The sequence below is a fragment of the Erpetoichthys calabaricus genome, chromosome 15 (assembly GCF_900747795.2).
Source record: "Erpetoichthys calabaricus chromosome 15, fErpCal1.3, whole genome shotgun sequence".
NCBI classification, from domain to species: domain Eukaryota; kingdom Metazoa; phylum Chordata; class Cladistia; order Polypteriformes; family Polypteridae; genus Erpetoichthys; species Erpetoichthys calabaricus.
Genome location: NC_041408.2, coordinates 71,860,874 through 71,876,191, shown reverse-complemented (window position 1 = coordinate 71,876,191; position 15,318 = coordinate 71,860,874). Strand labels below are relative to the sequence as shown.

General features: G+C 34.7%; 1 protein-coding gene across 2 annotated transcripts in view; it reads right to left on the bottom strand.

The window, feature by feature from the left end:
- Window positions 1-15,318, bottom strand: part of fam135a (family with sequence similarity 135 member A) — a 113,932-nt gene that overhangs the window by 57,315 nt on the left and 41,299 nt on the right. For both annotated transcript variants that reach the window (XM_028820508.2, XM_028820507.2), the window contains exons 3-7: window positions 14,851-14,979; window positions 6,345-6,424; window positions 2,814-2,953; window positions 2,660-2,730; window positions 2,206-2,379 (exon numbers count right to left, since the gene is read on the bottom strand). In XM_028820508.2, coding sequence (XP_028676341.1) covers window positions 2,206-2,379; window positions 2,660-2,730; window positions 2,814-2,953; window positions 6,345-6,424; window positions 14,851-14,927 — 542 coding nt within the window. In that variant the 5' untranslated portion in view covers window positions 14,928-14,979. The remainder of the gene's footprint in view (window positions 1-2,205; window positions 2,380-2,659; window positions 2,731-2,813; window positions 2,954-6,344; window positions 6,425-14,850; window positions 14,980-15,318) is intronic.

Here is a 15,318-nt window from a genome sequence, read left to right as displayed (position 1 = left end):
CTTTGAAACAAACATTATACAGTATATAAATATATCTACTATATAATAAAACGCTAAGCTCTATGTGCATGTCTGGTTCCACTGAGCAATCAGATTGATTAACTTGTCTTTGGTGATGCCACTGAAACAGGAAGTATGACACACACAAAGAGGATTAAAAGTGTAGGTGGCAGACTGGCAGTCATCTTCAAAGACTGGAAGTATAAAAGCAGACGTGAGGTGAGCAAGGCACCTCGAAATGACAAAGTCTGAGAAGCAGGCTTGACAGAAATGTCATCGATAGTGGGAGTGCTAGTCAAGAGAGCTTCCAATACACAAGAACAAGGAAGAAAGGTGCTAAAGATATATTTTAAAATTTATTCTATTACTGATCTTTGACAGGTAACATGGCTAGTGTATAAATAAAATAGCTACTGACATATGGAAATCATGGAGTTTTATTTGTGAAACATTCCTATAGACCCATCTCTCCATTAATTCACCTTCTTAACTTTCTCAGTCCATTTCAGATACATATGGAGCTAGAGAAAACCAGACTGCCTAGTAGAAAAACATGTGACATATTCTCCATGTGGAGAAAATGCAGAACCAACTCATTCACTCACAGGTCAATACTGCTAACCAAAATATCATCCTTGTGTACTGCTGCACTTCTTACAGTTTTTCTTAAAAGATAACCTGAAACATACTTTTATAAGCTCTTCTTTTTTTTTTTTTTATAAATAAAGTTGTCTATACCAGTCTCTTCTGAATGATTATAGACCATACACACTATGTAGACTCTTAGAAATTAATATTGATATGTCAATGCACAGGTAACTATGTTTGAGTGACACCCTTTTTTTTTGCTAGGACAGCTCTTTTCATCGAATTGCTGGTTTCCTTTCCAGGATGTTACCACTACCACTAGTAGTAGAGTTAATAATCTAGCTATATTCTAGTGAAACGGCACTTCAGTGAAATAAGTGTGTTACAAGAGAGGAATTCACAATCAACACCTAAGTTAGGTAAGACAAATAACATGGACATCTTTCTCCACGCAGTAAACAGGACCTTTGTTCATGTCACTGTTTAGTGTTTAAGTATATCACATTAAGCGTTCCTAACAAGGGTGTGAAGTCAAAACAGTCATTCTTTATCATTAAAAGGTAAGAAAATCAATCAGTTTCAGCCAGTGGTATTATTATTTTTTTTTTTAATCAAAATCTTGGAAGCAAAAACATTTTCAATAATACTGGATAAGAACGCACAAAACTATTCAGCTCCCCATGTAGGATATTTTAGTAAACGTAATTAAAATAGAAACAACGCCAGCTTAAAAAAAGCCTATCAATGAGTGCCTGGACATCTTCGCTGTTATGTAAACAAAAACCAAATAAGCCTGATGCTCTCTTGCTAAATATTTTTGACTACCTGTTTAATTTATTTACAGTATGTATTCATTATATGCCTTTTGCTGTTGCTCTCTAGTACAAATTCCTGCCTTGTACTTGACACTACTAGGATCGGCTTTATCCTATTTAAAATATATTTCGGCAATAACATAGTGCACAAAATGAATTGAAGGGTGTATGACATTTAATGTGATCCACAAAAACATCAAGCAGTTTTGAGGTTTATAAAAACTTCTGTTAAACTGACATAATGCTGTTGTCCCAGTTTACTTGTTTAGTTTACAACTTGCAGAATCATAACTCCTCAGATACAGTTTTATAGTAACCTTTTGTCCAATTCAATCAATTGAAAATAGTAATGAAATAATCAACTGAGAGTGAATGGATGACAATGAAATTGTTTATCCTGCACCATACAACAGGTTAGTTTTCCAAATAATTCAAAACACTTCCATTTCTCAAAAAGAATGAGGATTTTACTGTTGCTTTTGTCTAAGCAAACATTTTTATTTGTACTGCACTTAAACTTCTTGCCATCATGGACAATGGCACTTACCCTTTGTATACCGTAACAACTAAACAAAGTACCACCTTCTGCAAAAGACTGATCCCAATGAACTGCTGCAGACAGTGTTGTATAAGGTCACATTGCCAACTGCCATTACGGTCTCTGATAAGTCTTCTTACTGCCAGGATGGTTTTAAACTTTTGAGATGTAATTTTCAACACTTCACAATGTTGTATGTTGCAGAACATAAACATTTGATAAAACGTTTGGGAATTTCTTTCAGGGTTAATATATTTACCTTACCTAATCAGTGGTTGATGTAGTGCAACTAAAGATCCATGAATTGCTAGTGATACAACAGAGAGATGAAAATAATCGAACATGACGTTGACGTGATGATGAAGACCACCATGTAGGCTAAAGTGTAATTTCAGTGTGCGGTTGCTTATCAGCTGGAGTGTGCTGAGATCATCAGGCCTGAAAGAAAGGAGGAAAAGACCTTCTTAGAAAGCATATTTACTGATACTGAATAGACAAATGGTTGACTGTGGTAAGGAAGGCTTTATTATTTTATTACTAAGCTTTGAATATATCAATTAACATGAAATGTGAAAACACACTTGTATTTAAGTACATGGCCATTTATGACAAACTATGTGCGGTAGAACACCGAAAATGAGGTTTCTTGCAAGCATTCATGATTTTTTTTTTTTTTTTTTTAAACAGAATTATCCTTTTTTGCTTCTTCGATACTTACGAATAGTCTGCATCTGTGAAATGAAGGTCTAATGAAAGCTGAAAATCCATGTCATTTAAAGACTCTTCAATCTATTCAAAAGAAAAAAAGTTAATTAAAATGTAAAAAACTATTTGCAAAAAAGAATAAAAAAAAAACTGAATCCAAAAATTACCTTTTTTTCATCAAGCAGCATTTTCACTTTAAAGATCATAACATCATTTACAATAATTTCTTCATTTTTATAAAGAATCTGAAATGTTTTGCTGCATATGATGGAATCATGGACACTGGCTGGAAATGCAAGTTCGGGACCTAAAAGACAAATATTTTTAGTTCACACCTTAATTTACCGTACTTAGCACACAAGTTTAGAAAACAATGTAATAGCTTTGCGCAAGCATCACTGAAATGATGTACCAGGAGTGATTGTGGTTCAAGTTGTCAAGGATGACATTCAGAATTCACTATGAAATTACTTTAAGGTGCCAATACAGTAATCCCTCGCTATATCGCGCTTCGCCTTTCGCGGCTTCACTCCATCGCGGATTTTATATGTAAGCATATTTAAATATATATCGCGGATTTTTCGCTGCTTCGCGGGTTTCTGAGGACAATAGGTCTTTTAATTTCTGGTACATGCTTCCTCAGTTGGTTTGCCCAGTTGATTTCATACAAGGGACGCTATTGGCAGATGGCTGAGAAGCTACCCAACTTACTTTTCTTTCTCTCTCTCTTGCGCTGACTATCTGTGATCCTGACGTAGGGGGTGTGAGCAGGGGGGCTGTTCGCACACCTAGACAATACGGACGCTCGTCTAAAAATGCTGAAAGATTATCTTCACGTTGCTATCTTCTGTGTGCAGCTTTTAAGTATGCTGCACGGTGCTTCGCATACTTAAAAGCTCAAATGGCACGTATTGATTTTTTTATCTGATTCTCTCTATCTCTCTCTCTGCTCCTGACGGAGGGGGTGTGAGCTGCCGCCTTCAACAGCTTTGTGCCGGGGTGCTTCGCATACTTACAAGCCAAACAGCCCTATTGAATTGTTTGCTCCTTTGAAGAGGAAGATATGTTTGCATTCTTTTAATTGTGAGACTGAACTGTTATCTCTGTCTTGTCATGGAGCACAGTTTAAACTTTTGAAAAAGAGACAAATGTTTGTTTGCAGTGTTTGAATAACGTTCCTGTCTCTCTACAACCTCCTGTGTTTTCTGCGCAAATCTGTGACCCAAGCATGACAATATAAAAATAACCATATAAACATATGGTTTCTACTTCGCGGATTTTCTTATTTCGCGGGTGGCTCTGGAACGCAACCCCCGCGATGGAGGAGGGATTACTGTACATCCTTTTATCCTTACATTGAATTTTAAGTTCAAGTCTGAGTGATCCCTGTGGCTAAAACCTCTGCTTTTAATTGGACTCCTACCTTAATTCAAGAAACTGTTATTTCACAGTGTCCATGTTTTGAAGCCAAGCACTCATGTCTTTTTACATGGATATAACAGTGTTTTTTCCTTTAAATCTTTTTTTTTCCCCATTCGTAATTGTCATGGTTTTAATTCCATTTTCCCAGTGTTCTGGTTATTTAAGATATTATTGGATAGTAGATGTGAAACTGAAGTAGCTGTAGCCTTGCAATACTCCATGATATCTGCCCTGGTGACTACTCCACTTTTTGTTAATTATTAGGATACAATTAACCCCTTGTAGATGATTGTCACAAAATTGCTTCAAACCGCTTCTGGCCTAAAAGCAGCCAAGGTGGAGTATGTATCCTACCAATGTCGGTTGATGCGTATTTGATACATACCAAGGATTGTATTGGAAGCACTGGTCACACTATCTAGCAGTCGTAATGGAAACTACATCTGCCTGATGGAAGCGAAGTGTTGGTGTGGCCATGCAAATGAGTTTTGACTGCTAATTTCGAGAAATTGTCCAAATTTGAGGTAAGTTGTGCTAAGATAAAAATATGTTCCAGATTATTGTTTGCTTGTGTGCTGTATTCAAATTAATAATCTCCACTTAATTTAGCATTTGCATGACAGCAAAAACACAAATCATTTCTTTTTTTTATATAATTGTAAATAAATTTAGGCAACAAAGGATTAAGGGAGGTAACTCCAAAAAATGTGAATTAACAGAAAAATGACTATCTATCTATCTATCTATCTATCTATCTAAAGGGAGTTAAGAATTTAAAACTGAGGCAAAATTGAAAATATTTCCAATTTTCTTAGAAATGTAAATTTTATACTACTGTATGTTGTGAATGCAAAGTAAAAGATAAAAATCAGCAGCTAGTTAAACAATGAGGTCAATTAAAGGAAAAATGACTCCCTGATTGGGAAACTGGTTGGAGCAAAAACCTACAATACTGAGGACTCCAGGGCTGAACTTGATGAACAGAATACCAAAAGCATAAATTAGTAAACAACAGAATTGAAAATGGTTTATAAGCAGCAAAGCATTTCATAATTTCATTAATATTTATGTTTAATTGCTCTTATGGGATACAACAGAATTTCTCAAATAGTTTAGATTTCATCCCTTTATTATTCACATAACTTGACATACATATCTAAACAAAATGTGTTTTACTACAGCTTTTCATGTCCAAAGGTATAAATTCAAATAAGGTATCTGGAGGAAAACTCCTGAAGACAGTGAGTAGGGATGGTACTTGTGCCAATGTGCCACACTGAATTATTTGACAGTGGAATTTTTTCAAAGTTCCCATGAGAAAGAGTAATTTTTTTCTATTAATCAAAAGCATAACTGTTAACCTTTAAAGACAGAATTTTGCGAGGTTATGTCTCTCTCTCTCTCTCTAAACTCAACAGCACTGGGTGCTAGGCTAGAAACCTTAAAACACTATAAACAATAACATAAATCTGACAGCAGGTATGCACACAGTAATAAAAAAAAAATTTTAAAAAAAGTTAACAGATGGCTAATGGCTAGAGTTATAAGGAAAACAATGGAAAAGAAATACAGAACCAGAAAACAGCCAAATGTACTGCCTTAAATTTAATTTAGAAGTCCACATATTACTATGTATGCACTTTTGAATTCTTTACTATTTCATTGATTTTAATAAGCATTTTCAAATTAAGCAGAATGAAAACCTTACTTTTTTAAATAATCCTCTCTCAGGAGACACTGAAATAACTGCTTATTCAATAAATGTGTAAAACATGCTTGAACACAGGTAAAAGATTAAACAAAATAAACTAGAAATTAAAAAAATATATAAAGCATATATCATTTCATTTGAAACCTCAAATATGATCTAATGACTAGATACATTTAAGAGTAATGCCAATATATATTAAAGAAGTATGTATTTGGATGAACACTGATCTGGATCACATACATTTTCCTTAGCCGTATATTGGTGTTACAGCATTATACGTGTATTGTGTGTTATGCTCTCATATGTAACCAAAGATGCAAAATGTAATAACTTTTTTGAAAACTATATTTTAAAATTTATTGAAACTCCAAAGAACATACACTGTTATCTACAGGCGATGGAGAAAAAACTGCCATATCTCTTTAACTGCATTCAAGTATGAATCTTTATTTATATTAAAAAAAAAAAAAAAAAAAAACTATACTAAAGTAGAAATTGGAGGAAAAAAATGTGCAACACACATAAAAAGCACACTTTCCTTATAGTATAAAGACATATCACTAACCTGCAGCACGTAGTAAACTGGCTTCTATTTTGTGTGGAATTCTGGAAGGCACCTTCAAAGCTGAACGAATCTGATAAAAACTGTAAAAACAAATTATATATTAAGTGTAAGAAATATGGTAAGATAATTTTAACCATTTTTTAAAGAAGAATGAACAAACTAAGACTGCACAAAACAATTCAATAAAAAAACAGGAGGGGTTTCTGGTCATTCGCATGTCACTCTGTTCTTTCTATGTTTAAACATGGCTCAGTTATTACACTTACACTCTTTAAAATAACCTTTTTTATGTTACTCGTTAGAAAAATTATGTAGGATATTCTGCATCTTATTCAATGAATTACCAAGAGTTTTCACATCGCTCTTTGAAAACAAAGACAGCTTGAAAAGAATACCAGTGCTTGGAATAACTGTGTTATTGGGTAAATATTATAATGTTTACATTTACAACAACTTATTTAACAAGTGAATGGAATAGCATTTTTTCAGGACAAAATGTAACAATGTACAAATAAAGTAACTACTATACATTATATCACACCCAAAAAAAAGCCATTCCATAGAGAGAATAAACCCATTTTCAATTATTCTTACTCAGATGATACTGATATGGCAAATAAACCCCCAATACATCAACAAGTACAGATAGATGTGGTAGATGGACTACTTCAATTCTTCCTAAATTATTTTTCCTTAGACTGACTGGTAAATGCAAGTGGAATCCTACTCCCAACCAGTGGGCTTACAGAAGCAACTTGCTGTTTAGCCTCACAGCTTGGGACTGCATGTTACTTGCAGGAGGCTATTAATCTTATTATCATCCGTCAAGTTCTCTAAACAAGGAAAGTGTGGCATCCCTGACACATTCTGGCATGACAGCTATCTTTATCCCTGAGGATCATTATATGTTTTCTCCCACACTTAACTTTCCTTAGATGCCCCTGTCTATTACTGGAGCAGTCAGTAGATTTTATCATTCCACACTGGCATGACTGGCACGACCTATTGCCAGTTTTCTCAAGACTGGGAATCCCAGGCCTACCAAACAAATGTATCAAAATAAATGTTACATTTTAAATAATAAACTATGGATCGATTTTTCATTAACTTTATTTTTCAGCTTCACCACTCATCACAGAAACCTGTTTATAGTATATGTTTTTATAATAAAAAAATAATAATTACTGTACAAACTCCACCACCATTTACAAGTACTACAGTCACAAGACATAAACAAAAAAAAACATCATTTGTATTATAATTTAAACACACAAGTCCTGGTTTTCTAGTTAATAACCAAATTTCACACTTTCTGTGCTTGGTCAGATAACAGGTATTTTTCAGTTTGAAACTAAGATTAGAATCTTTGTTTTCTTTTATTTTTGATAAATACAAATAACCATGTACTTACAAATTAATGAATGAAGATTAAAACACAAAGCTATATTTAAAAATGACATGTCGGGGATAGAATGCCTTGCTGTTACTCATTCTATCAACATTTGTTGAGTATGTTACTGTTTTATTTTGAAAGATACCAGTTCACATAGAAATGGTAAAAATTATATGCGGATTCATAGTGCAAGTTCATTATCATGTATGTTAATTTTAGCGTGGATTACATGTTAAAGAATTCAGTGCTATCAAATCAGAAAATGCTATGGTTTACAACCACATTTGTTTGTAAGGAAATCTGCAATCAAAACACTGATCAACAAATTAAGTAAACACATTGATAATCAATCCTAACCAAGAGTAGCAAACTGCTAATTATTCTCTGACTTAGCCTGATGTGAACTTCAAATAAGAAAGACAGAATTTACAAACTGTTTCTGGCACCCTGCTAGACTATATGTTTTCTGAGCCGATGACCAGTTTTCAAGAAGCTTCCAGAAATGACAATGGAATAGGGCACAGGAAAGTCAATAGGGACACATTTTTAGAAAAAGAGCCATAAAAGCGGGGAGAGAGAAGGTTGACACAATAGTGTGGTATGGCTGTGGTCACCCAAGAATGGTAAGGCCTATATTGGTTTCTTCATAAGTGCAGCAAGCAGGGTGCCACATGGGAATGAATGTTTAAGACTTCGCCAGAGTACTCCAGGACACAAGACCCACATGCCACAAGAGTGTGCAACTGTCTACTAAGAGAGAAAGCAAGGTTGCTGAGGCTGGCAAGAAGCCACAAAAACTGCTGGTCATTAAGTGCAAACATGGGGAACAGGCAACTGAGAAAATGCTAAGGAAACCAGGCTCTTTAAGGGCTAGTTAAAATTCAAAGATCCAAACAGACCAAGAGCCTGTACAGAGAGTAATAACTGGTAGACTGGCATCCCTGTACAAAAGAAATGCATCGTCTCTCTTCAAAAAAGAAATCCCTTAAAGCAGCCTCAAGGCAAAATGAGTAACTGTGTCAGAATCATGAAATATTTAAAGCAATAATACTTTTTCAACAGTTTCTCTATTACTCTAGATCAGGGGTCCCCAACCCCCGGTCCGCAGCTGTCTGACAGCCGGGCCGCGAGAGAACTGCCGGCAATGGCGACTCACTCAGACTTTTCAGAACGCTTGGCGGGCGGGGCTTTGCAGCGGCGCAGAGAGAGGAGAGAGACCGAGGTGTGAGACTATTACAACAAAGTATTTTTATGGTCCTGACAGTTTCCCCATATGACGCGAGTCTATAGAAATCACGTTACTACGAAGTACATTCAACAGATGCTTTCATTACAACGAAGTGACCTTGAAATGCTTGAACGAATCATCCACAGAGCAGTTAGATCTGTGGTCACAGCTCAGATGTGCACGTTTGCACAACGATCCCCAAACAGAAACATTGTAAAAAAAATTCTTTCTTCGAACTTTCCTCGTACTGTTTTTTTTTTTTGCTGTTTTTGTTTTCTGTGGTTTTCAATGATACCTTTTACTTATTGCTTATCAACATTTGAAAAACATCCATTGGAATATAGCTCATTGTCACCCTCCTATAGAAACGGCAGACACGAAAAAAACGATAACAGTGTTAATGTTTGTGATGTGCAATCTGTTGGATTGGCAAATGCAAAGCATATGTCTTTGTTATATGCAAAAAAAGAAGAAAAATCTCGGGTTGCAAACGTATGTGAACTGCTTAATAACTTTAATAATAATAGAAATGTTATGTAAATTATGTATAAAACCGCCCCCCCCCCCCCCCCGACCGGTCCGTGGAAAAATTTGCATCTAATAAAGTGGTCCTTGCTGTCAAAAAGGTTGGGGACCACTGCTCTAGATCATACATCATAGAGCCTGCAAACAAATATACTAATGTCATGAACTACACATTCTTGCAGATGCAAAGAAAACGACAAATTAAATGCCAGAATTAACAGAGAACCTTAATGGAGACTGACCAGTATGGACGGATAGATATACTATTGATTGCAAGTTGGAAATTTGCTTACTCTAGAAGCAACATAATGTCTTAAGAGAAAAATAGTAAAAACTATTACAACACTGCAGGAGACAAAACTGTAAAAACAATATGTCCAGGGTACATTTACAATTATACTTTTTCTTTAAAGAAGTATAAAATCTAATCTCATCTATTATTCCAGTGCTGATGTGTCCACTGTATCCGAGGTGTCCAGGATCAATACTGTAATACAGATGGTCTTCCTGCGTCTGTTTATTCAGGCATATGTCATCCCCTGAGATGATGTTGCTTCTTTTTAAGTGACTAGAGTGCTGAACTATACACCAACCACTACAGACTAGCAGAATATCCCCAACAGCAAGTCACACAAATTAAAGGATTAGAGCCCATTCTAGCCTTTTTGTAGGTCAGAACGAACCTTCATAGGTTTGTGCTTTCCATACAATTCAGACTACCAAGGTATTTATAACTTGGTGATACATTTACAGATTATGGTGACTAATCTCAGGGAGACCCTGGCATATTAGATCTACTCCACCAACAGCTTCTGTATTTTAGTGATGTTCGTTTGCTGGTGGATGGTCCCTCAACCTTGTTACCAAGTCTTCCAAGATTTTTCTATATTCTTCCTTCTCACCACTGTCTATGTACTATAAGTATACTACTGAGAAGTCACATAAGAATATGACATAAATACACTCTGTTCCAATCAAAAGTTAGCCTGACTTTAACTTGCTGTATGCACATTCAAAGGCCAAAGTTACATCCTTGAATGTATTCTACATGCTTGTCACTATAATACAAACAGATGTTAGGATCATTGAAAGGGCAACATACATTATTTTTACCTTAATTATAGGCCAGTTTAATCTGCCAGACTGTTTAAGTTAGTTTATATCTATGTACTCTATAGATAACGTAGTGCTCAAGGCAGTAGAATTTTAGGATACTGGTCTGCTGATAGTGCTTTTAAAAGGCCCAAGATTCTGTCTATAACTGCAGCCAAACAACCCAATTCTTGCTTTGAACATAAAAAAAAAAAAAAAATCATAAAATGCTTTTTATTCAATATAGTTTCTTTTTTATAATATAAAACAAATATTTTGAGCATTAAAAATAACATTCTGCATATTACCTAAAATGTAGACAACTACGGATATTTACTAAGAGGTGGAAGGAACTAAAGGAAATAGTATTGGAAAGTGTAGCAAAAACACAATGGGTACAGAACAGGAAGATAATCTTAAAAACCTTGGGTTACCGGACATGTGTAACAGATAACAGATTATAGGAGGATGTGATCAAAAATAAACATAGAATAGATTTAAAAGAAAAGCAGCAGCATCCTCTAACTTTGTTCCAGAGGCAGGCACATCCTACAAAATTATTTCCAATAGCAGGTTTCTACAGAATGAAAAAAATGTACAGCCTCAGTTCTTAATCTGGGGATTGTAATCTCAAAGCTATACACCAAACAGAAAAAGACAGGTCCATTTTCTGGTGTAAACCACTAACCAGTCATTTTTAACTGCCCATTATCAGTAGATTGACACTAAAATATGTTTAACGCAGGCTGCAATGGTGAAAAAGAAAATGAATTACAGAAATGCATTGCTAACACGTGAACACACAAGCATTACTAACACGTGAACACACAAGTCTACTATAGTGACAGATGGCTGCTCAGAGATGAGTAAATAATACTGAAAGTTGAGTGCCACAAAAAGCCTAGCTTTATTAAAACTGCTAACTGATAAAAGAAGCTCATGACCATATCTAAGGAATTCACAGTCTCTAATGACATTCACAGGAATGTCAGTAAAAAATCTTTACCTACACAAAAAAGGGGCATCACTGTTTTAAAAAAAAAAAAAAAAAACACGTCCGGAAACATCTGGTTATAGTTATAGACGCTAAAGCATGTGCAACCTTTTGATGAATTAAACATTCACTTTTCATAGTGAGAATCCATTTTTTTAATTGAAATTGATCTTTCAGACCAGAACAAAAAAACATCACACTTGACAAAAACCTACACAACATACCATTAAAACAATTATCTTTCTCCTTCCATACATAGTGTTAGGGGGAGTGATTTTGATTTCGGGTTGTTTTCATGGACTTAGTTGACTTGACATTACTGAAAGAAGTACGAGATTCAGAGTCATGAAAACATTATCTTGTACAATATGAATGAGCAGACAATGAACCACAAATGAGTTTACTGTTATATCTATAATCCTGAACATTCTAGCAAATTAAACAAAAAATAAATTAAAGGAATTCTTTTTTTTTTTGGAATGGCAGTATCAAAGACTAAATCCCACGCAAAAGAAATACTGAAGGAAAAAGTCCACACTTTATTTTAGAGGCAAGGTGATGCTGCGGTAAGGATGCATTAAATAATGCATAATTTCCTTTGCTATTAAAAAGATAATGATAATGTGTAGGTCAAGAGAAGCAAGGCAATAGTAGCAAAATATAAATACACTCATAATCCAAAATTGTACAAAAATACAATAAAAAGGGAAATTTATGTAGCTGGTAAATCATTTATTATAGCATCTGCTAGAGGGGATGTCTGTCCTCTAATCAATAGTGAGGCAACTCTAAAGTATTTAAAATGGCCCTACTCAGTCTATTAATTGCCATGTACCGGAAGTACAAATTGCAATTAAGAATTATTTAAGACCAGAGTGAGTGTAACTGTTTCATTAAACGCAGCAACAGAAATGGGAGAAGAGAAAAAAAATACAGTCCTCAAATAACAGCTCGTCAGAGCACTGCTACATACAGTCTTGGGTCTGGACATGATGTCAGAAAAGACACACCAGAAGATGCTGCATTGAGTAGATTTAAATTTACTGGATGTGGAAATGCCTGTAAAATGGGCTAAGCATTTTTTGTTTTTATATTCTGTTAAATCATAGTATTTTTCAGAGCCTACCATGTGCCTCAGAGACACTTTGTTGCACAGCAGAAAATCACAGGCATGTACAGTATTAGGTTAAAGGTAAGTTAGATTTGATTATTCACAGTTAACACATGACTATTTCGTTAATTTTCTGTATTTCATTTTTTTAATGCAACACCTAAACATTTTTATCAAATCCAACTAATGTGACTATGCTTCAAATGTAGAGAGTGAGAATAATCGAGTCTGGTATAAAAAAATCTCAATCCCTGTTGCTACGGTAGAATTCCTGCATTTACAATGGCCGATCATTGCCTCTTTAACCTCATTACCATTAACTATGGGATTATTCATCCATCGCTAGCCGCATTCCCAATGCCCTCCCCAAGTTTACTCATCTACAATGAAGTGTGTCTGTTGACAGGGTGTTTGAGGCAGCAGGAAAAACAGAATATGGGTTTATCAGAACATGAAGCACTTGAAAAAGCAATTTGTCATGTTAAAAAAGTCCTTCAGAAATGGCCAGTGACTGCATTATACAGTAAATTCCAGTTCTAGTGATTACAATTAAAATTTTTCAACTTCTGATCACAGCTTTTATACATTATCATTAAAGCTACAGATGACTTTAAAACATTTTTCATCAAATTAGTGAAACGGTCCAGCGCCAGTAAATTACTAAATCAAAAGTCAACTCTTAAGTAAAATTTAAGGCAAAAAGTAATGGGCAGCAGGAGTAAATCTAGGGCTTTTCAAAAGATACTAATTGCTGGCAGCCAAGAAAACTGGCGTCATATTTAAAAGAGCAAACTGTAGAGGCAGTATTAAGCCAGACAATTAGACAAGGTGTTTGTAATGGGGGAGTGTTTGACCCTTTAACACTCGGTGGCAAAAAAGGAGTGTAGTGACAGTGAGTGCCTAACCACCTCTGTCAAAGGACACCACCAGTCTGGTAGTGTGTGGAAAAGCAACAATTTTGAAAAGTAATACATACACCTTATTTTTTTATTTAATACTTAGAATTCTAAGTGAATGCTATCAGTACATACTATGTCCACATCCCTAACTAGTTTAAACAGTCCTCAACAAGTCCTGAGGTGGCACCAAAATAGCTTTATTCATTACCATCCTGGATCATTCTCAATGTGAATGCTTACAGTTCCAAGATTATCTTTTTCACAGTATCATTATGTCAAGTATTTTTTTGTCCATTCAGCTATGATCTATGTAGAGAAGAGACATTCATACATATCCATAAAATATAAATTAGAAGTTAACTAGGGGGAAAATATTACTATGACTAATAAAATAAGTTCAACAGTCTGGGTTTTGCTGATATTGAAGAATAAAGTCTTTAACATGTGTGCTAAATGGAAGTTGGGAACACTTATTATGCCTTTAGGCATCAGTGCATTATAGAGCTACTTATTATTTAAGAAATAGAAAAATAAAGCACTGGCATTTTTACCCACAGAAAGATAAAGAGAATTTGATTTCTGCAAGACATTTAAGGTTATAAGGTGTATTCTTTAAAATGCAGATGTTACTGCATCTGATAAACCCTCCTACCCCACTTATTTCAGCACAAGGCATTTTGTAAAGAAAAGATCAGACATTATTAGTAATAACAGACTCAAGATCAGAATGAGGGAACTGGGTTGTGACTCCAACATTTTGACAGCAACCATAACAGATACAGCAGCGCATGGTTATCAGAGTGCTAGCCCAAATTATTTTGGATTTAAAATCTTATGGTAATGAGGACGTTGAAAGTTGAACACATTCTTAGTGCCTTGCAGCAAGTGTTTATTTGAGGACTACAAAATTATTTGCACACAGACTCTAAAGTTGTGAATTCCCCCTTTACACCATATTGTATTTATTGAAAGATTTCTTGGCGATTCCCCTTTTCCAGGACAAATATACAATGTTATTAATATTCCCACTAAATCATACATTAAAAACATAGCCATCTGATCATTTTTCCCATACATATATACATTTATTAATTCATTTAATCTTAAGTACCTTCACAGATAATCAAATAACTACCAAACACGGGTGCCAGATTATAGCATGATAAGTTGCTCATCATCATCATAGAAATCTACAAAATAAAAAGTGTTCTTTGCACATATAGTTTAAAGAAATAAATAACAAGGCTGGGGGTGTTGAACTTACCCTCTCTGGAACAGGTCTACATTATAGAACTTGTGGAGCTCCACTGAAAATTCCACAGTAGCCTGTACCTCATTCATGTTTTAACTGAGAAGGAGAAGATCAATCTTGTTTACATCACTGGCACCATGCCTATACAAAGAAGATGAAAAATGCATTGCTTATATTTAACTTAACTGTTAGAAAGGGTTTATTTGTTTTGACTCAGTCTCAGAAATATAGATATGATCAAGAATTGTATTTTCAAAATAAAAAAAAAAACACAAATCTTTGTATTTCACTCAAACTCAAAGCATTCATTTATATTTGTCCATTTTTCTATTTTCATATCAAATACAAAATCATTCACTGATCATGAATGTGTCCATATAGTTTGCTATTTTTCCTTATATTCCATTTCAGAACTACAACACAGTACACTATTATTGCTGCATCACTCTTATCTCTTCTCTATTGCTTTTAAAAATCTGT